The 22462-nt window shown below is 43.5% G+C and overlaps 1 protein-coding gene across 2 annotated transcripts in view; it reads left to right on the top strand.

Moving 5' to 3' along the window:
* Positions 1–22462, top strand: part of PRKG1 (protein kinase cGMP-dependent 1) — a 369443-nt gene that overhangs the window by 155351 nt on the left and 191630 nt on the right. For both annotated transcript variants that reach the window (XM_030950731.1, XM_030950732.1), the window contains exon 3: positions 15769–15882. In XM_030950731.1, the coding sequence (XP_030806591.1) occupies positions 15769–15882 (114 nt within the window). The remainder of the gene's footprint in view (positions 1–15768; positions 15883–22462) is intronic.

Below are 22462 nucleotides of genomic sequence, written 5' to 3' on the forward strand. Positions count from 1 at the left end.
CCTGCTTTCCTTGTGGGAATTGGGAAATGTGTGATGCACCTCTGCCCATTGAGGCTCCATCTCTGTGGTGCTGCAGATTGCCCACAGAGCCTCCCTGGGGTAGGAGGGTTTCTGCTTGCTTACTCTTGGTTATAACCTGTTTAACCCAGCAAAAATTCTCAGCTTCATTTGGGTTTTTTTACTGTTGGAATCCGACATGCAAGGAGCTCTCAGAACTTTGGGCCTGGAAGCCAAAACTCAGAATTAAACACAGGATTTGATCTGAGACCTTGGAAAAGGCTCCCAAACTTAATTGCTAGAAGTGAGAATGTGGATTTGTAGTTTAAAGCAGAGACATGTTAAGCTAAGAAGAGGAAAGTTTAGAGTTTAGTGTTTAAGATATAAAAATAAAAGTAGTTACAGGGGTAAACAAGGAGTTTAGAACACAGTACTGTAGGTTTGTGTGTCATAACATGATTGTTTAAGAAAGCTTACAGTGTAACATGAGTTCATAAGACGAAATATTTAAGAATTGGGTCTAAAGCATAAATTTCCTTGTTGGCAGTGTTTTTATTAGTCAATAAATTCTTAAAAAGTCTTGTAACTAGGAGTCCTGTGACCTTCTGAACCATGTGGTGAAGATGTGAGCTGAACTCACCCTTCCTGCCTGTGTAGAAGATAAGTAAAACAAATCACATCATCTAAAACACCTCAGAAGTCCTGTTCTCGAATTCTTTCAAAATTCCTCACATTTCCAGTCAAATTTGCCAAGGGCAAAGCTTAAGGACGGATCAGCAACTCATCAACTACAATAGTGCTGTTTTTCATTTTCCATCTCTGGGGGTAAATCATGTTGAGGAGGTGATGATATTCAATCATGAGACCATCACTTGGAAAGGGGTTTGCTCATCCAGAGCATGATGAATTGATTTTTGGGGAGGACAGCTTTCTCCCATGGCTGAGTTTGGAGTATCCTCACAGGGTTTCTCTTTGAGAGACTTTGCACCTTTTTGATGACAAATATAAAGCACCTGTGATCATCATCTGAATTTATGGCTCTGCAGTGTTGTGCAAGGCACAGTTTCACTGTCCTTTAGGGTTCAATAGAATATTATGTGCTTGATATTAAAAACCTGCAGAAATGTCAGGGCAATTCCAGGTTGTAGAAGAAAGGCAGTCACTTGGAGGAGTAGGAAAAAAAAAGCTTTACGTAAACTGCACAATGGAACAGAAGTTAATATGTCCTCTTGAGAAAGAGTTGGTTCTTGAAAATACAATGGAAAGGAGTAAATCACCTCCTTCAGAGGAGAAATCCATGTGAAAGTTCAGTGTTGGGACCCTCTTTGGCTTGGTGTCCTCCTCCTCTCGTCTCCCTCTGCACTCACAGAGAAAAGAAAACAAAGCAGATGAGCTTTGTGGGTGGTTCTGTGTTTCTTTTCAGAAGCTCTCATCCGTAACCTTTCCAGCTCTTTTGTGGATGTTTCTCCTGAAGTGATGTTCCCTCCTGCAATTCCAGCCTTCAGCCTCCTGTGAACTTTGTTTTGTACACTTGTGTGCATTCACCCAGGCCCTGCCGCCCTGATGGGTTTGGTAGAGGTTAATTAGGGATCAGTTCATGTAGCTCTCCAGATTTCCACACCCAAAGCACTCTCTGAGCCGTGCTCACCCTCTCCTTCCTCTTCTCATGCCTTCTAAAAAACGGGTGGTGGAGACTGTGAAAAGTTTAGCAAGGAAAGGAATAAAAATTTTATGTGTGAGTGTTTGCATCCATGCTGGGGACAAATCCAGAAAGGCTGGGGGCGTTCACCTGGCGAAGAGAAGGCTCCAGGGAGAGCTCAGAGCCCCTTCCAGGGCCTAAAGGAGCTCCAGGAGAGCTGGAGAGGGACTGGGGACAAGGGATGGAGGGACAGGACACAGGGAATGGGTTCAGACTGCCAGAGGGCAGGGCTGGATGGGATATTGGGAATTAGGAATTGTTCCCTGGCAGGGTGGGCAGGCCCTGGCACAGGGTGCCCAGAGCAGCTGGGGCTGCCCCTGGATCCCTGGCAGTGCCCAAGGCCAGGCTGGAGCAGCCTGGGACAGTGGAAGGTGTCTCTGGTCATGGCAGGGGTGGAATGAGATAGGATTTAAGGTCCTTTCCAGCCCAGGACTGCGTTGGATTGTGTGATTTTGGGATTCGGCTTCCCAGGTGCTGTGAGGAAGCAGCCAGTGTGGGAATGGAGGAGGCAGCAGTGTTCCAGCCCTGGGCTGTGGCATGAAAACAGGTGTTTGCCACGGGAAAATAATTCCAAACTGCCAGACCTGTTTCCCATCCAAACTCCAAACTCCTACCCTGGTTTTGTTGGCCAGGGCACTAGTACTTGATAAGTTTGGCTTTTATCTTTGGCCCTTGCACTTTTGCTGTTCCAGGATTACCAGAACTTCCTGGCCTGCTGAGGAAAAGTCTCTTCAGGGCACCTTGTCACACGAAGCCACTGCCTGTGAGCTGAGAAATTGTTTGCAGGCAGATGATCAGATCTGGGTGCTTTGTTTTCTGCACTCGCAGAGAGAGCAAGATCAGATTTTTCCCCCCCTTTTCCACAGTGACAGAGCTCAGGAGCAAATGGGACTTGTCACTCTGTATTCCCTCCATCATCAGAAGCTGCTTCCTGCTGCTCTCTCATGTCCCAGACAGTAATAAATCACATTTTCTGAGCCCAGCCAACGTGCTGATTTGCAAACATGAAGTAGCAGCTCATAAGAGAATGCATTTCACATTTGTAGCGAGCAGACATTGCATTAACCTGGAGTGGTGCAAATTGCAGCAGCAGTGAGTGAAGTGAAGCTTTGCTACTTCAAAGTTCAGTACAGACTTGATGTATGCAAAAGTAATTAAAACTCAATTTGGTGTGTTTTCAGAGGAGACTTCAAACACATTTGACAGAGAAATCACGTTCCTTTATATCACAAAGTGTTTCCAATCTTGTCATTTGCCCATTTGTCACCTTAGATTTGGAATGAGAACTCGTACTTACTTCCAAGGAGTGTCTTGCTCAGGCAGTGATCACCCGGCAAAATTTGTAAAAATAAATAATCTTATTTATTAAAATAATTTTATTTATTAAAACAATTTTATTTATTAAAATTATAAATGCAATTTATTGTTTATTATAAATAATAAATTCAAATATAATATATAATATATAATAATATATAAATATATATTTTATAAATATAAATATAAATATAAATATATAAAACAAAAATATAAAAATTTATATATATAAAATATATAAAATATAAAAATAAATATAATTACATAATTTTGATTTATTTAATTTATAATTTATTAAATATAAGTTTAATAATTTATAAAGAATTTTATTTCTTTATTTTTAGAATTAGAAATAATTTTATAAATTTATTTATTTATTTATTTATTAAATTTATTTCTTGAAATGCAGGTTCCTACCTGCATTTTCCAAGATTGTATAAAATGGGTCCAAACTTCCTCACAGCCCCCTTTGTGTTGTGTTTGAACAAGCCAAAGGGCTCCTGCTATGCTGATTTCCATTCCTGGGGATATCTATTCCCAAAAATGCCACTTCCCCCTGCACACCAGGGTTTCTTTTCTGAATTCTCTTTGTGCTTCAGAAGCGCTCAGCTGCCTCCTGGGCTGCTCCATGCCTGCCAGCACAGGGCAGGCTTTGCTGGGGTGTGTTTGACTCACTGCTGTGGGGTCAGCAGTGCTGGGTTTTCCAGAGAAGAGCAAAAGTGAAAAGCAGCTCTGGCGAAATCAAGATTTGAAGGAGGATTTTTGTGTGCTCACAGCTGGCCTGCTCCTGCCCTGGCCCGAGGCAGGAATGAGATGGTCTTTAAGGGCTCTTCCACTCAAACCATCCTGGGGTTCTCTGATTTAGTGTGGTTTAAGCCCTGGTTTCTTGTCTGAGAGCTGCCACCCTGATTGTCAGCTCAGGGCATTTGACTATTGGAACAAACAGCCCTTGGATCATAAATTCCACTTTTCTCTTTCTGTCAGAATCAAGACTTGATTTTACATATTTAGTTTCTCTCCCTTTCTTCCTGTTTGTTATTCTTTGAATCAAATAACCTCCTACTGTTCATTGGACAATTATTTTTGTCCAAATTACTGATTCCCAATGTTTTCCCAACCACTGCCACCATTCCCTTTCTCTGCTGTCTGCAGTGAGGTTATCCCTACATGGCTTTCAGGAAAACTCCATATTTTAGCAGAGGCAAGGCAGAACAATTCTGTTTAATCCAACCTGTCTCCCATCCTTTCCCTGTTTCCCAGTGAACTCTGGATTTTTGGAGTTCTGTGGAAGGAAGCAGCCCTTGAAAAGCTCTGGGAGAAACCACAAAGAATCATTTGTGAGACCAACAGAGAGGGAATTGGGGCAATAAAGGAGCAGAATCTTTTAGAGCAATGAAATCATTATTTCATAGGTGTCATTGTTTCCATGTTGTGATGGAGCCTGAACCCTCCAGGCATGTGAGAGTCTCCAGGGATTCCCAACTTTGTTTGCTGCTGACACTTTTCTCCTATTCCTGCTTCTCTTCTCAGTTGTTCTGGATGCTTTATGATCCACTTGGCATTTTTAATAAAACTCAGGTTGAGCCACTGATGTTATTTTGCCCTCTCTTCCTAGAAGGAAACGGCTCTGAACTGTCTTTCCTTTTCCCACAGGATGCTTTGGAGGTCTTAAATCAGAGTTAGGTGCAAACTGGACTAAATATTGGGGTGAAATAAGGAAATCACAGGCATCCATCTCCCTGGGAGGCTGCAGGATAAAATGGCAAGGGGAGCAGCTCCTCAGGGCCCTGCCTGCACCTTTCTTTCCCAGTGAAGAAGCTTAAATAGAGTTTTTCACTGTGCTGTGAAGGTAGTTGGGAATCTGAGCAGAGCAGAATTATTTCTGTTAAATGAGAAAGGATTTGTTTTCTCAAGAAATCCTTCCCTCCCTGCCTTCAGGGGAGAAAAAGCAGAGTGAAATTCTGCAGCACCTGTTCTGTCAGGAGCACTTTGCTGTCAGGAACCTGCCAAGTTTCATCGACCAGCAATTCCAAACCCCTCGTGCCTGGACAAGGAGTGAAAGCACCAAAGTGCTGCTGCTTCTGTGTAACTCAGAGCTGGGCTCATTGCAGGTGTCAGGTGAAAATATTGATTTAGTGGAGATCTGCTGCTGCTGCATCCGAGTCACTCCAGTGAGAGCTCTGCCTGCCCAGCCCCTTCAGCCTCACCCCAGGTGTTTATTTACCCGGAAAATGTGGAAAATAGGGGAGAGAGGAGCTGTGCTGTGAGAACAGGAGACCTGGGGTGGGAAATGTGGACTTGCAGTCATTCATCACTCAGAGCAGTTTGGCTCTTTGCTCAAACCCTGTGGGCTGGAAGGAACAAATAAATCCTAATCTCAGGTGTCCCTCAGGTGGATTTAGTCATCTCCTCACATTATTTACCACAGGAAGGAGTTGTGAGCACGTGTGACATCACTAAGGCTGCAGTGGCCTTAAAAAGTATTATGGCTGTGAAAAACGCCAGTCACTTGTTTTTAAAATTGTAAAAGTTTAATAGTAATAAAATGGTTATAAAAATAGTAATACAATTAGAGTAATAATAATTTGGACAATTTGTATTAGGACAATATGAGACAATAAGAACAGAGAGTTACAGACAGTCCGGGTACCTTTATCTGGGCAGCACGAGCCCGAAAAAGGAACCACATTAACAGAGAAATAACCCTTAAAAGCAACAGCCTGTTGCCACCTCATCCATGATGCATAAATTCCATTCAAACACGGGATTCTGTCTGGTCATCCTCAACTTCTTCCTCTGAGTCATAACAGCGCCTTCGAGGCAGGAAGAAGTTCATTTCTTCTGATAATGGAGCAATAAATTCTCTTTCTCTGAAAGATTCAGGTGTCCTGTGGCTGCTATCTCGCTGCGAGTCCTTTCTTTAAAAAAAGTATCCTACACAGCATAGTTTCTATTTTAACATTTTTTATAACCTAAAACTATATTTACCACACTACTTAAGAGAATTAATACAGCATTACTTTCTAACACAACACATATAATATTCATTTTAATATTTGCAAAAAGCCAATCATAAAATACATGCATTTTTCACAATGGCATTGGAGCATTTGGGCAAAATAAACCCCCCCAACCCCACACAATTATTGTGGTGTGCTTTGAGTATGAAGAAAATAGCATTTTTCCCAGTCTCCCTGGGAAAAGCCAAATAAATTCTGATAGCATTTTCTAGACTTATTTGGTTTTAAGCTCCTGCAGCAGCAGTTTAAAGCTCAATCTTTTAGAGCTGTGCAAATGAAGAGGAACTGAACAGGGGCAGCTGGGCAGCCTGGAGACCAATGACCCTGCAGAGCCTCATCCATATCCCATTCCCTAAAACCCTCCAGTGAGATTTATCCTTGTTGGATAAAACCCAAGAGGAAGGGAAATGGAGCCAGACCTGAATTCTGGCTCTCAAACCTCCAGCTGTAAGTGGGGACAAGCTCCAAGTCCCTTCAGCAAATGCATTTGGAGTTGAACAAACTGATTTTAGCTCCTCTCAAACCCTCTGGGGTGAGGAGTTTTTGTAGGATTTCCTCGCAGAGCTGTCAGTGTTTGGCACTGGGATTTGTTCCAGGCAGATTGATGTGTGGATTGTGCACCTGCAGAGCAGTGTCAAATATGATGGGTGTGTAAATTTTTATCAATATTAATTTTTTATTTCTGTGAGTTACAGCTTCTCTAGGAAGTGGCTGTCTCAGGGTTTTTAAATATATTTGTTCTTTTATTGCTGCCTTTCAAGTGCAAGATTCTCCTGGTAAAAAGGGAAAGAAGGGAATGAATTTGTGCTGCTTTTTTAGGGATCTCAGCCTCTGGGTTTGGTCTGTTATCTTTGATATGAGACTGCAGTGAATGCATGTCCCAGTATCACTTATCAATCCCACATCAAAAGTGATTTTCAGTTTGATTGAAGGATAAATTAAAACAGACTCCTCAGTTTCTCTGTTTTATTTCTTTATAGCTTCAACTTTTGTTTTTGGTAGGGTTTTTTTTTTTGGTTAACATTTTGACATAGAATCATTAAGGTTGAAAAGCCCTCCAAGATTGAGTCCATTAACTCAGCACTGCCAAGGCATCTCTAATCCATGTCCCCAAATGCCACATCCACATGACTTTCCAACACTTCCAGGGATGCTGATTCCACCTCCTCCAGCAGCCCCTTCCAATGCCTGACCACCCTTCCTGTGAAGAAATACTTCCCAAAATCCAATTTAAACCTTCCTTGGGGCAGCTTAAGGCTGTTTTCTCTCATGCTGAAATGCTTCCAAACTATTTTGAAAGGCCAAGAAATGAAAATGAGAGCTCTGAAAAGCAAGGGAGGAGGTTTGCAACTGGGAAATAAATTTGGATGGCAGGATCTAACAGTTGTTTGGGGCAGGTGAGCAAAATGTCTTTTCTCAGACTATTCCACAGGGAACATCTCAGTGTTTTAAGGGGGATTATTTTAACCAAGTGTCTTAGAAGGGCTGTGAAAATGAAACAAATCAGAGTTTTGCTCACAAAAGGCTTTGAGTACCAAAAAAGGGTCAGTTTGCACTCCTGGAATTTTTGGAGCTGTAATTCCAGGTTAAGAGGTGCTGAACCAAAATTTGGGACAAACATTGCAGCTCAGCAAGGCAAGCAGTGTCCTTCCACAGAATGCATGGGGGAAAAGCAGATTGCGTTTGGGTTTGTTTGCTTTTGAGATTGAAACTTGTTATTTGTCCAGGTAAGAGTGAGGCAAATTAGACAGGCGTGCCCTGAAGGGTGTTTGAGCTTTTCAATATTTTATCCAGGGGAAATAGGAAACTCATCCCTTCTCTCTGGTCACATCTGGGCTACAGAAGGACTGGGATAAGGGAGGGTGTGTGAGGATAAACTCCAGTATCTCCCACTCTTAGCAGATCTTCTTGAATTAAGTTCAAGCTTAACGCCTTGAGTTCCTCAAAAATCCAACTGAGCAAACCACGCCTTTTGTTGCTTTCCCCAAGCATCCCAGACTTTCCTTTCCTTCCTTTTTTCAGCCTCCTGATGGATGAATCAGGCAGAGCTGTTCATTTTCTGGGAGCTGTCCAGCTGAGGGGCAGAGTGTGGGATCAGTGCTTGTTCCGGGGTGGCACATCCCAGTTCCAGGGATGCTGATTCCACCTCTTCCAGCAGCCCCTTCCTGTGAAGAGATACTTCCCAAAATCCAATTTAAACCTTCCTTGGGGCAGCTTAAGGCTGTTTTCTGTGTGCATTGGTGCTGAAGGAGATCTTACATCAGACAAAATATCTGTGAGTCCCACAAGAACCAAGGTTGTGCTGGAGCTCTGGAGGTCACCTCTCCATAACCCTGAGCAGGGATCTGTATTACACTTGGAAAGATCTTGGAAAACCAGGTTGAAGATATGTCTGTGGGTCTAGTTTTTGATGTTTTATATGGTTTTTGAGGATGTGCATTTCCCGTTGGGAGAGAGTCCAGCCCACCTGTGTGGAAGAGGTTTTACAGCAACTTCTGTGAGCCACAGAGAAGTTTGGTAAGAAGATCCATGTTTACCCCTGAAAGAATTTCCTACCAAGGTCATTGACATAGAAACCAAGAAAGAAAGAAGGATAAATAAGAGAAACCTCTAACTGCCTATTCCAGTGATCACTTTGTGACCAATGAGTGGAGTGTAAACTTATGAGCTTTGTAAGAATGTAGAAAAAGCATGCATGCTAGAATAAAAACAGTTTGCAGCCTTCTGAGAATGGAGTGTGTTGCTTTGTATTGCCTCCATCTCAATTATGACACACCTGCCACAAAAAAGTCATCAAATCATCATCATCATCATCATCTTAATAGAAAAAAAATTCCAAACTAGTTTTCTATTCTCCCAAAGAGGAGGAACCTGGAAAAAAGCCATTTATTTTGCTTTGGCTGCAGAGTTTTCTTGTGTGGGTCACAGGAGGAGGTAGTTGGGAGTGCCCACCCCTGTGCAGGCAGAGTGGTTTTTTTTGGGATAATTCAATAGAGTCTCTCCAATTCTCTTTTCAAGGGGAATGTTGGCAGTTTGGTGGGGTGGGCATCAGGCACAGCTTGGATTGGAAGATCCTGGAGGGTTTTTTCCAGCCTCAGTGACTCAGGGATCTCCACAGGCTGCCACACTCTGGCTCTCAGCGCTCTGTGCCTTCCTCTCATCTGCCTTTTAGTCCCAATCTTTAAAGCCCAGGGGAAGTTCCTTTATCCTTTTTTCAGCTGCTCTCAGTTCCCCCAGCCCCTCTCTGCCCCCAGGCTGCTGTTACAGATTTCGGCAATCACCTCCTTTCTTTCCACTCCCTGCTTTTCAAAACGCTCCTGCAGCCGGGCTGGAAACTGGGATGGAGCTGTGCTCTTATCTCCAGTAATCCTTCCTCTGGAGTGTGCCTTGGTTTAAATCCAAGAGCTGTTACTGAAGTCACAGCTCCAGGCTGCAGACACGATACACGTTGATTCATGGCTTCAAGCTCCGTTTCTAAACGATTTCTTAAAAGCCAGTGTTAAAAAGCAGTTTTAGGATGTCATTTTTTGGGTCCCTGCCAGGGAGGTGGGGCCAGCTTGGTAAATACTTTCTGGTTTTGGGTTGGTGCTGGTGTCAGGTTCTCCTAAATAAACTTTGGCACTGGAAATCCCCTCCCAAAAAAGAGGATTTCCAGGGTCTGGTTTTGGGGAGGCTGTCCCAGTGACTGCCCCAGCTCCATCACACTGGGAATGCCTCCCCAGAGGGTTTGAGAGGAGCTAAAATCAGTTTGTTCAACTGCAAATGCATTTGCTGAAGGAACTTGGAGCTTGTCCCCACTTAGAGCTGGAGGTTTGAGAGCCAGAATTCAGGTCTGGCTCCATTTCCCTTCCTCTTGGGTTTTATCCAACAAGGGTAAATCTCACTGGAGGGTTTTAGGGAATGGGATATGGATGAGGCTCTGCAGGGTCATTGGTCTCCAGGCTGCCCAGCTGCCCCTGTTCAGTTCCTCTTCATTTGCACAGCTCTGAAAGATTGAGCTTTAAACTGCTGCTGCAGGAGCTTAAAACCAAATAAGTCTAGAAAATGCTATCAGAATTTATTTGGCTTTTCCCGGAGAAAAAGAAAAATGCTATTTTCTTCATACTCAAAGCACTCTCTCAAGTATTTGCAGTGAAAAAACAACTTGAAATTTGGCAAAATATGCATTATTTATTTTTTTCCTCACTGATTTTGTAGTTATTCTGTCAGAACTTTCCTGAATTTGAGTAAGGGGGAAACTTGTCAGGGCCTGTATTTTCCACAGGGGCTTGTCACTGTAAGGGTAACTTGTGCTTTGTCTCAAGTACCATTTTTGCAATATATTCAGCCTTGTTCAGGAAAATCTGCAGATCCGGAGTGCTATTTCCTAAAGAAAACTTTCTGCAAACAATCATTCCTCAGTTTTCAGAGCAGAGCTTGAATAGCATCCAACAAACCAAGCTGCAGTCCAAGTGTGAAACAGGCACAGATGAAATCAAATATTGAATAGTCATTCACGAATGCTGCACTGAATTGAGGGAATCCTCCTCCCACCCCTCCTGGCATTTCTGGAGTTGTGGGATGAAATTTGTGTCTTAGGAATACATGAGCTCGTGCTGAACCCTGCTTTTTTACATTCCTCATTTTTCACTAGCAGTGCTTGTATTTTTCAACCTGGCATGGGAATGTGATGAATAATTAGTGCCTTCATGGGTGAACCAGCCTTTTTTTTATTTCCTGAAGGTCCAGGACTTGTAGAGGGCCCAGGAATGTGAATAATACTAAAATCCATTGCTCTTATCCCCCAAAGGCACTGCTGGGACAGAGAACTGAAAATAAGGAATTAGATCTTCTAGGTGTCTCCTGGGTATGGAGAAATACAAGGTAGGAATGTCCCTAGCTCATTCCTGCTGTTAAAGCCTTTTCTGGACAACAGGAATAACTCTCTAATTGTGCAGAAATCCACTTGGGATTCTCAGATGCCCTCTTGGATATTCTTGTATCTTTAAAATTCAGATTTATTTGGAGTCATGGAAGGTTTTGGCTTGAAGCAGCAAGTGCCCTTTCCTCAGTGCTGGGAAGAAAAAAGGGAGAGCTGATAATGCATTGCAAAAAATTTAGTCTATTATATAAATTACACACAGGCTGACAAGTTCCTCAGGTCGACTTAATCTGTTTTCTTCTGTGCCTGGAAAGAGAAAACGACCATTTAATTATTGGGGGGAAAAAAATGATCCTCCTGATTGAGAGAGTCACATGAGTGCAATTTACTTTATCCTTCCATTCATTTGAGGGACATGCATGCAGTTCAACCAGAGATTTCAAGTTTAATTTCAAGCCAGTTATTTCAAGTTTAATTGGGTGCACTCGGAGTGACAAAACCTGCAATGTCCCCATCCAAACAAAACCTCTGTGCTTTGCTGGTGGTGTTGTAGGTGACAGAATTGATCCTGCTTCGTTCTTATGTGCTTCATTCATGTGTGGTTTTCCTCTTCTGTGGTTTAAATTATCTGTGTTTAACTTGGCATTCTGGGAGGTTATTCAGGAATTCACCAGAGCACAGGTTCCCCATCCCTGGCAGCGTCCAAGGATCACCCTGGGACAGTGGAAGGTGTCCCTGCCCATGGCAGGGGTGGCACTGGATGAGCTTAAAGGTCCCTTCCAAACCATTCTATGATTTTCCATGTATAGATGATTTTCCAGGAACTATTTCCATGATTCCTGAAACTGGGACAGAGGTGCACCAGGGTGCACTATCCCAGGGCGATCCAAAACCTGGCCTTGGACACTTCCAGGGATGGGGAATCTCTGCCAGGGTCTGTGTTCTGGCAAATTGCTGAATAACCTCCCAGAATGCCGAGTTAAACATGGACCATTTGAGCCACAGAAGAGGAAATTAACTGTCAGCCTATTTTAAGCCTGTTTTCTTCAGTGTCAGCCTGGTTTTTTTTCTCAGTCCAGAATCCCAGGGTGATTTGGGTTGGAAGGGACCTTAAAGCTCATCCTGTTCCATCCCTTGCCATGACCAGGGACACCTTCCACTATTTTAAGAAAATGCTCTAAATCCTGGCTTTAGTTTTGGTATTGGGAATATTCCTCATGGTGAAGTGTAACACTCCACAGGCACCGAGAGGAGGATTCCCAGTGCCCGGGGCACAACCCCGTGAATAATGCCATGAATAATTCATGAGTAATGGGGACCACTACCGGTTTGTGTTCCCAAACAAACACCAGCCTTAGCACATCTTCATCGGACCGGCTCTGAAGTCAGGCAGCCACTTAGCAATTAAAACTTTAATTGCTCCACAATTAAATTGGCAACTACATTGTAATTAGCACGAAGGGTTTAATTTGGGAAAGCCAGGCTCTGGTTGAGAGGCCCAAGGGATGTCTGCTGGGGATCAGGGCAGCAAGGGAAGCTGTTCCCTCTTGGATTTCATGGAATATCCCCAAGCATCATTCAACTCCAACTCCTAGGACTGGTTTTTCATAAGAAAAGTTTAATTTCATGAAGTTTTACTGCACCTCCCATAAATCTTGCAAAGCAACAGGATGAGGTGAAGCTCTGGTTGCCCAGAGCAGCTGTGGATGCCCCTGGATCCCTGGAAGTGCCCAAGGATAAAGAACCAAAGAACTGAGACTTGGGGGCCTGCAGAACCCAAAATATTTTGAGTTCTGCATGGTTAAAGGGATTTTTGGAGCTGTTTCTGTTGGGAGCAGGCTGGTGGCTTATGAAGCTGTTCCCTCCTGGATTTTATGGAATATCCCCAAGCATCGTTCAACTCCAACTCCTAGGACTGTTTTTTCATTAAAAAAAAGCTTAATTTCATGAAGTTTTAGTGAACCTCCCACAAATCTTGCAAAGCAACAGGGTGAAGTGAGGCTCTGGCTGCCCCTGGATCCCTGGAAGTGCCCGAGGATAAAGAACCAAAGAACTGAGACTTGGGGACCTGCAGAACCTGAAATATTTTGAGTTCTGCGTGGTTAAAGGGATTTTTGGAGCTGTTTCTGTTGGGAGCAGGCTGGTGGCTTGTAGAGGCATCGATCTCTTTTATTGACCCTTAACTCTGGTCACCTTCTCATGTTCATCCTGGAAAGGAAATGGCTGGAGCCTTTGGAACTGGGGAACTGAAGGCACTAAGATTTTTATTTTATGCTCTGTTTGAAAAATCATCCACATTGCCCATTGTTATGGAATAGCTTCTTACAGCTGACAGAAACGTGCATTGTTTGTATGCCAACTAATGCTCCCCAAAACCAGCTCAAGCTGTAAATTAAATATAATGTTGAATTCAATAATGCTCAATATTTGGACTGAAATGCAGCATTTTCTGATTCTCCTGCCTGGAGAGAAGCATCTCTTGCATTATTTAGTGTTTGTCTGGTGGAGATGCCAAGGCAAGCTGCAGATGTATCTCCATTAATTGATCAATATTGTGTTGTATTCCATTTGGTTCCTTTATCTGCTTGGTACCGCAGAACAATTTGTTTGCTCCATGGAAAACTGCACTGGATAGGCTGCCAGGTAGGAAAAGAAAATGGGAAAAATCCTACAGCAGTCCCTTGAATTTTTAATTCCATAAAAGGTGAATTTTTCTCATGGTCTGGGCATCTCATGGTGAGGTGTTTAATGTCCCAGATTGCTCAGTTACACAGCAGGGGAATAGGAGGCTTTCTCCAGGATAATAAATTGTAATTAAAGAGCACATTAATTACCAAACCACAGAGCATTGTTTTATCTAATCTTGCTAATACCTGCAATATCGTGCTGGGAAATCTTCTCTTTACTTTTAAAACAAGTATTTGAATTTCATCAGCAATGTGTTTCTTGTGCTCCCCAACACTTGGGAATAATGTGATCCCATCTGTGCATTACTGCTCAGAATTGCCCATCTTTCTTTGGAGCCCATGAGCCAAAAGTCAGGTAAAGTAATTTCCTTTGCAGGTTTTTGTTGTAGGGCTTTATCCAGCAGAGCTTTTTGCAGAAAAAGCTGCTGAAACTCAGTTCCGTTAAACAAAAAATGACATTCTTCAAAATGATTTCGGAATCTCTGAAGTGTAGGAGGCCCCACTTAGGGTTGATATTGCTCATTTTTGAGATAAACACCTATTTTTGTGCTTCTTGTTAGATTGATACTTAATATGAAGAAATGAATCAAACATTTATAAAAATAGTCATAAAAATTAACTTGCAATGAAGATATTTGAGTCTCCCCCAGCTCTGCTTCTCTATCACAGAAAACACTGCTGCCATTTTACACTCCCACAGCCCAGGTAACATTTAGGCCATAATATTTACCAAACAGCCGCTTTCAGCTTGATAAATGTTCATCTTTTCTGACCTAAATGAGTCTGTGTTTCAGTTCTCTGATTGTATTCCGTGATCCCTGGAGCTGTTTCCCAGTTTGGGGTGCCAGGGGAGGTTTTTGAGTTGCTAAGATTTGAAACCTTTGCTCTTTTCCCTTGCCCCCTTTTTTTTTGGGAATAACCCTCTCATGTCTGTCCCTTCTTCCTTCTCTTCTCCTGGCTCTTGTTTATCAAATCTTGCTTTTCAAACCATCCATTATTTAAAAGATGGGTCACTTCCAACCTCCCAGGTTGGTCCTGAGCTCCATTCTTTCCATCCAACCTGGGATTTTAATTTTAACCCTTCCTCACACATCCCAGCATGATGCAGGTAAGCTGATAAAGCAGATTTCCCCTCATAAAACGAGATATTCAGAAAGGCAAGAGGTGGAGAGATGGGAATTAAATAATAGCCATGGATCAGAGTGATTTTCCTTTCTCTGTGATAGTTCTGTTACTCATGGATGAGTGTTCTCAGGGAAAATGACCAAAATTACATCTCACTGCCGCGTTCATGTGGGGTGTTAAAGACCTAAATCTTTTCTTTTTAGAACACCAAAAATTGGGGGAAATTTCACCTGTAAGTCTAAGAGGTGAAACAAAGTTCACGCTGAGTTTGGTGTACTGTGTGTCCTGACCGTACAGATGCTCTGTAGGCACAGAGTTCGTGGGAATTGGGAGTGGAACCTCGTCCCACAGTCTCAAGCTGTGCCAAGGGAAATATAGGTTGGATATTAGGAGAAAGTTTTTTACAGAAGGGGTGATAAAGTACTGAAATGGTCTGCCTGGGGAGGTGGTGGAGTCACCATCCCTGGATGTGTTTAAAAACAGCCTGGATGTGGCACTGGGTGCCAGGGTTTAGTTGAGGTGTTGGGGCTGGGTTGGACTCGATGAGCTTGGAGGTCTCTTGCAACCCAACCCAGAGATTCTGTGAATTCTAATGAGCTGCAGCTGTGCAGGACAGGTGAGTGATATTGAAATTAATGAGCCATTAACGAGCCCAGGGGCACTGACCAATCCCACAGGAGCAGAGGGCACACAGGTGCAGTGCATCAGCATGAGGGGATAAAAGGCTGGGCTGAAGCACAGGAGGGGCAGTTGCTTGCAGCCCTCTGAGGTGTTGGGGTGTTACTCTGTGTGAGCAGATGCCTGGAGCCTTCTGACCTGGTAAGGTGTTACTGTGTGTGGTCTGGATTGGAAGTGACCTTAAATTCCCATCCAGTGCCACCCCTGCTATGGCCAGGGACGCCTTCCACTATCTCAGGCTGCTCCAAACCTTGTCCAAACTGGCCTGAGATCAAATTAATTTTAAATGTTAAATCTCAAAAAACATTTTACCTTCCTTTAAAAATGTCTGAAATTATTTAATTGCCCTTTTAAAATGGTCTTTCTCTTTTCTTTTTCTCACAGATGGGAAGGTTGAAGTGACAAAAGAAGGAGTGAAGCTCTGCACCATGGGACCTGGCAAAGTTTTTGGGGAGTTAGCAATCCTCTACAACTGCACCCGGACAGCTACTGTCAAAAGTAAGAGCATTTTAGATGTTTTTTTCAATCTCTTCACTTGAAAGCTGCAGCCTCTTTAGGTGTTTCACTTTCTCAGTGATTTCAGCTCCTTAGGGCATGGATTTTGGTATGGAATTTGGGTGCTCTGTGTGAAGGAGATGCAGAGGAAATGCATCATTCAGTCTCTCAGGTTGGTCCTACCCCATGCAGAGGAAGCCTGAAGCTTACACCACAGTTTTCCTTACAATTCCTGCTGGATCTCATGGTAATTATTTTCTTATTGCCTAGAAGACTCTTTCTGACCTGTGTAAGTCTTTAAGGGTAACTGAGTAAGCCAAGCTTAGCTTTTGTTCAGGACAAGTCATTGTTTTCCCACTAAAATAAATTAGGAAAAAAAAAATCTGGATGGCACTTGACCCCCTGCTCTAAACTCCTCAGCACTTCTCCTCTTACCTGTTTTCTTTTATGAATGTTCTGGATAAAAGCTTGGCTTGCACAATTAAGCAGAGGAAATAAATCACATTGCTATGCATGACTTAAATGGGTTTTTATTTGCATTCAGATGCAGACATAGGATATTACAGCTCTCCTTGATCTTGAGGACAAGAGTTTATGGTGGTGTCTGAAGCAGAGAGAGAGAGAGATAATAAATAGTTGTGTGGTTTTAAGCTTCTGTGGGGGAGAAGTTAAAAGAGTACAGATGGTACAGAAAAATCCAAACAAGAGGTACAAACTTGAATAATACAAACTTGACTAATACAAACCAGTGGTATTCTTGTGCCAGAATAATGAGCTGTGTGAGTCCCTGCTCAGAAGAAAGCCTTTTCCAAATACCTAATTGTGCTTCAAAAAAAGAGAAAGGAAAAGAACAAATGGGCAGGAATGAGAAAGCAGGAACAGATAAATGGATTATTTTCTGCAGGATGTGCTGTTCTCTGTAGGGCTCAGGGACATGACTGATGTTCTCTGTTCTCACCTGCGCAAACCTCGCCTTTTCACAATGCTGGGGACCTCAGGTGAGGGTGGACATTCAGAGAAGCAGCAGGTTTGAGTGATAAATACAGCTGGGGAAGGTTGGGAAGAGCAGAGAAAGGTCACAGCCTAGAAAAGGCAGTGAGGGGATGGCTGTTGTTTAGTTCCCCTTAGGAATGCAGAACTAAAGGGCACCTGAGTGGAATCCCACAGAGCCCCTCTGTTCCTGTGGCCATTCCCAGCTGCTTGTGCAAGGCACTCCCACTGCAGGTTTTCTGTGGTTTTTTCCCATTACTGCCTTTTCCACACCCCTCCTGAGCAAACCTCCAGCCTGGCATGTGGGATTGCTGTCCCAAATCCCTTTGCCCTGGTTAACATGGGGGCAGGAGTTGGGTCACTACTCAGTGAATCCTTGCCTCAAGGAAAAGGAATCTGTGTCCCTTGTTCCTTTCTTAGCAGCATTGTGTAATTAGAGTTCTGCTGGGTTTTAATCCCTTTCCCAGGGCCCGCGAGGAACTTGGAGGAATTTTCTCTCTGGTTAGTGCACAGATCAGTGCAGTTGGGGTTTTACTGAGCCTGGGGAGCTGTTGCAGCTCACAGTCACTGAGCTCAGGGTGTGGAGGTGCTCGCATCCCCTCTGGCCATGGTGTCGTAAATTCAAACACTGTTTCTTTGGTATGGCTGGTGGAGGGGGGACCTGGCCATGGTGTTGACTTAGCTGGTCCTACACAGCTTCAAACACCTGCTTGTTCCTTTGGGAAATGAGCAATAAATGTGCTAAATCCCTAGAAAGGTGAGTGGTGGTAAATACTCCACTAAGCCTTGGATCATGCCAAGGTTTATTTTTGGAGAAATAAAATCGGTGACTGCAGTGAGAGCAGACACTCAGCACTGGTGGTGAAGAAGTGTCAGGGAGCACCATCCAGCTCCCATTTGGAGGAACTCTCAGGGCTTCCCAGTTTTCAGGAGAGAGCTTTCCATCATCTCCAGAGTGTCAGGAGTGTGTTTTGCTGGGCCTGCCTGTATTTCATTAGGGGGACATTAAGTGCTGCTTTCTGAGGATGAAGTTGCAGCAGAGGCTGAGTGAAGGATGGATTTATGTGGGTGTGGAGCTCTGTGTTACAGCTGGGCCATAATGAGGTGTCAGCTGAGTGGACATCTCCAGCTGGAACTGGGTTTGATGTGTACCCTGGCTTTGGTTTGTAAATAATAAAGATTTTAGTGTCATTACTCACTGTTAGTCTACACGGGCTCTTCAGCTCGTGCTCACTCTGCAGGAACAAACTTCAGCTATAAATCACTGCAGGAAGGGCTTTGTCTTTGCAACAGAATTTAGGAGACATTAAAATTTAATGATTCCGATCTGACTCCTGTCTCATAATGACCTCTTTAATAAGGCAATCCAGGGCTTTGAAAAGCCTGCCCCAGGAGCACTATTAATATTTTTTTTCCCTGTCATTGCAGTCTTAAATAAAAGCAGGGTGGGGTTTGAGTTCAAGCAGGGCATGGGAAGAACCCAAACCCTTGGGTGTTAAGGAGCACTGGGGAAGGCAGGGACACATCTCCTGGCATGTGGCCTTCTTTTAAGAGAAATGTACAATTTTTGACATCTAATTTTTGTATGGTTATTCTTCAGTGTTTGATTTACATTTCTAGATATTAGTAGAGGGTTTGGGGGTTTTTTTGGTTTGTTTTTTCTTCTTCTGGGAGAAACTGGTCAGTCTGCTCCAAGTATGGAATTGTCAAGGGTTTCTGACTCCTTGATGTTCACAGATCACCTTCCATTGCACACTCAGTGAAATCCAAATCAGCAGTAATTTCTCCCTCTCTCTGTATTGATTATCCAGAGATCTTAAGTGCCTGAACGCAAACCTGGATGCTGCTTGCAATTCAAAGCAGAACCACAGACTTTTCTCCCTGATTCCAACAAATAAATAGGTTCAGAATGAGGAAAACACCACTTTTTATGGCTGCACCTAAAATGATGTCTCCGATGCTGTTTTTAGAGACATGGTTGGAAAAAAAGGGCTATGAGAGGTCAGCAAAAAAAGATAAAGACAGAAATCCCCCCAGCTGAATTGGGGCTGTGTTTAAAACATTGTGGTTCTTGATTCTGATAACAAGATGTGGGAGGAAGTGAAATTAATCTGCTGTTAATACTGTGCAGAAGTCTCATTCTTCTTAAAGAATAATGTGTGGAACAGGTTTTTGCAGGTGATTTAGGCTGGATTTTGTGGAAGGAGCAGATTGTCCATCCTCTAAGGATGTTCTGCTTATTTTAGAAGTGGTGTAACCTGAAATAGATTCTCTTGTGGGCAAAATTCAAATAAAACCATCCCTTAGAAACATCTCCGTGCGAGGCTGACGATTTCGGGGGAGTTACACTCGGCACCAGCTTGTGTTTTCAGGAGAACTACCAGCAAAGAAAATAAAAAAAGCAAGCAGAGGCTGAAGTTATTAAACTCTAAATTATGTAAATCCTTCTGCTGACTCTCAAAAGGCAGCACAAGAGTCCCTCAAGCTGCTGTGCTTGCCAGCTGCGCTAACTGTACAAAACCCGGTGCGGCGCAGAGGGATTAAGGCGGGAACTCAGTTTTTCCTTGCCAAGCCTGGATGAGTTTGAATTTTCAACTGCTGGTTTTTGTTTTAATGGAGTCTTCTGCACTGCTTGCTGCAGCCCCAGGAATGACAGAACTTTCTGAGGAGCTCGGTAACATGGATAATTTGTGGGGGAAAATAAGGCAGCAGCGAGTTGCCAATTAAAACTGCAGAGACTCGTTAAAGCCTTGCAGAAGGATGTTGCCTTTAGATATTCTCCTCCAACAGTTACAGGAGCCAGGGTAAAGTTTGTTCAGCTCTCCTTAAAACACACTTTGGAAGGAAGTTGACTTTTAGATACTCAAGTGTTTGATTAAAATCTCTCTGATATAACATGGAGATCAGACTGGCTGGGCCATCCCGGGTTTCTTGTGTGCCTGGTGGGAGATAAATGGAATATAAATGGATATATCCTGGGAGAAAGTAATTTAAACTCACCCTTCCACTGCCTGTATTTTACTGTGACCTTTACAGGTCTTGCAAGTAATGTGACAAAATGGGATTGGATTATTCCTCCAAGGGGATGATAATGAGAAAATGATGTTGAGGACAAAGGACAAGGTGTAGTAGGAGTTTCTTCCCCCCTCTCTTTGTCAGGAGCATCTTCAGGGTGGCATTTCTGTGGCTCCTCATTTCCATCTTTGTGATTGCAGAATCCCAGAATGCAAGAGACCTTAAATCCCATCGCATTCCACCCCTGCCAAGGCAGGGACACCTTCCACTGTCCCAGGCTGCTCCAAGCCCCAGTGTCCAACCTGGCCTTGGGCACTGCCAGGGATGCAGGGGCAGCCCCAGCTGCTCTGGGCACCCTGTGCCAGGGCCTGCCCACCCTGCCAGGGAGCAATTCCCAATTCCCAATATCCTATCCAGCCCTGCCCTCTGGCAGTGGGAGCCATTCCCTGTGTCCTGTCACTCTTACTTGTCCCCAGTCCCTCTCCAGCTCTCCTGGAGCCCCTTTAGGCCCTGGCAGGGGCTCTGAGCTCTCCCTGGAGCCTTCTCCTCTCTGGGTGAGCACCTGGAGGTTCTGCCATCATGAGCAGCTTTAAGACTGATTATTTATTTATGGGAAAAACTTTCAGTGTTAAATCCATGTTGAAAAACCCTATAGACCTGTATGGTCAAGCAGATAAAGTAACAATAAATAACAAAGGCCTGTTTGTTGTGTCTGATACAGAAGGAGGGTGATCACCATTCCAGGGAAATTAAGTGTTTCTGTTATTCTGGAATACTTGTGGAAATTTGTTGATCTTTTTCACGTTGATTTAATTGCAGAGTGGATTGAGCTGAGTTCTCATCACTCAACCATGGTTATAAGGAGATGATGGCATTCTCTGTGCAACCCTTGAAGAATTAGTTAATATTAACAGCAGATGTCAGATAATTAGTTCATAAAAGCTCCCATTTCATCCCTTTTTATAGATGTCACTGAAAATGTTGCTGATGTCTGAAATATGGCCAGAGCAGCTGTGAGAAATGAGGTGACTGAACTTTGCTGTTGTCAGTAAAGCTTTGCTCTGGACACAGTTTGATAAACAAGGGGATGCAATGGAATATTTGCCATAAATATTAATTTATAGGCTCAGTGACGTGATCTTTTCCCAGATTAGAATGCAACAGACAACACAGGGGCTGGGTTTGCCCCACATTATATGATATTTCTCATTCTAGACTATTTCCTGTTGGTAATGGGGGAACACAAGGCCACTTGGCACCAAGACAGGCCCAGAACTGATCAATTTGTGTTTCAGAACCAAAGCAACCACTGCCTTCTGTTCTCTTGGGCCACTTTTAGAAGCTCCTTGCTGACATGAAGCCACCCCAAGCTGCCTTTCTTGCTGTCCATAAAAGCAGAGATCTCCTCCATGGTGTTGACTGTGTGACCTTAAATCCATCTGCTTGTGGCAATGATGCAGCCATAACAAACTGATGGAATAATAATAGTTCCAATAATAATGGGATGATGGAATCACTGAAGCTGTGAAAGACCCTCAGGATCATCCAGTCCAAGCTGTGCCCACCTTGTCCCCAGCCCAGAGCACTGAGTGCCACCTCCAGCCCTTCCTTGGACACCTCCAAAGAGTGCCAGTGTTTCCCCAGTTTGGGATGCTGAGGAGGGCTGGAGTTTACTTGCATTTATCTGAAGTTCCCTGGCCAAGATGGATTTCATATTATTGAAGTGCCAGTGTTAAAAGCATTTGGATACCAAATAAATTGACAAAACTGCAGATAGGCTTTTTAATTAAAAAAAAAGGCACCCAACAAGTTCTCTGTATTGCACGTTTGAAAAACTCATTATATTTCATGAATTGTATCTTCTCTGGAATGGACTGGGAATGGAAGCTTTTATTTATCTTTAGGCTGCAATAAAACCCATCCAGACAACAGCAATGTTGACAACTGCATTCACTCCTCTGAAGTTATTTGCAAAAGCCTTTACTCCACAATATCAAAGCCAGTGGTGTTTGAAATGGGTTTGCTGAAGCTGTGCCCTTTACAGCCCGTGCCTGACACCCAGCTGGAGGAAATGAGATTTAAATAGTGTCTCTTTTTTAATTAACTGCAGCAATGAGGAGCCTGGGGAGAGGCTCAGCTATGTTTTGTTAGTTCATTGTTTTTTTTACGGTAGTCCGTGGAGACAGCAGAAGGTGCAGGTGCCACCTTAAAGCTGTCTTGTCTTTTCCTCTGACATGGTCTGGACACCCTGGATTGGTTTGTTTTTGATGGGAATGGAGGTGAACTCCAGACATCTGAAGAGATCTGACAGCACTGGGAGCTAAGGGCAGAGATCTGAGCAAGGCAAAATCCTGGCTGCCTTTGAAGAAATAGGCTTGTCTTTATTTCTTGTGTTTGTTTTTCAGCTCTGAGGTCACTCTGCATGACTTATCTGTAGTAGAGGGCAGGAGCAGAGGCTGATTGAATTCGCACAATGCACCCAACTCGCAGCCTGTCTGTTAAACTGGGATTTTCTTTGGCTGATGGGGGTCACAGGAGCTGCCTGCAGTGGGGATAAATTGCCTGAGTGGGTGTGAAA

The sequence above is a fragment of the Camarhynchus parvulus genome, chromosome 6 (assembly GCF_901933205.1).
Source record: "Camarhynchus parvulus chromosome 6, STF_HiC, whole genome shotgun sequence".
NCBI classification, from domain to species: domain Eukaryota; kingdom Metazoa; phylum Chordata; class Aves; order Passeriformes; family Thraupidae; genus Camarhynchus; species Camarhynchus parvulus.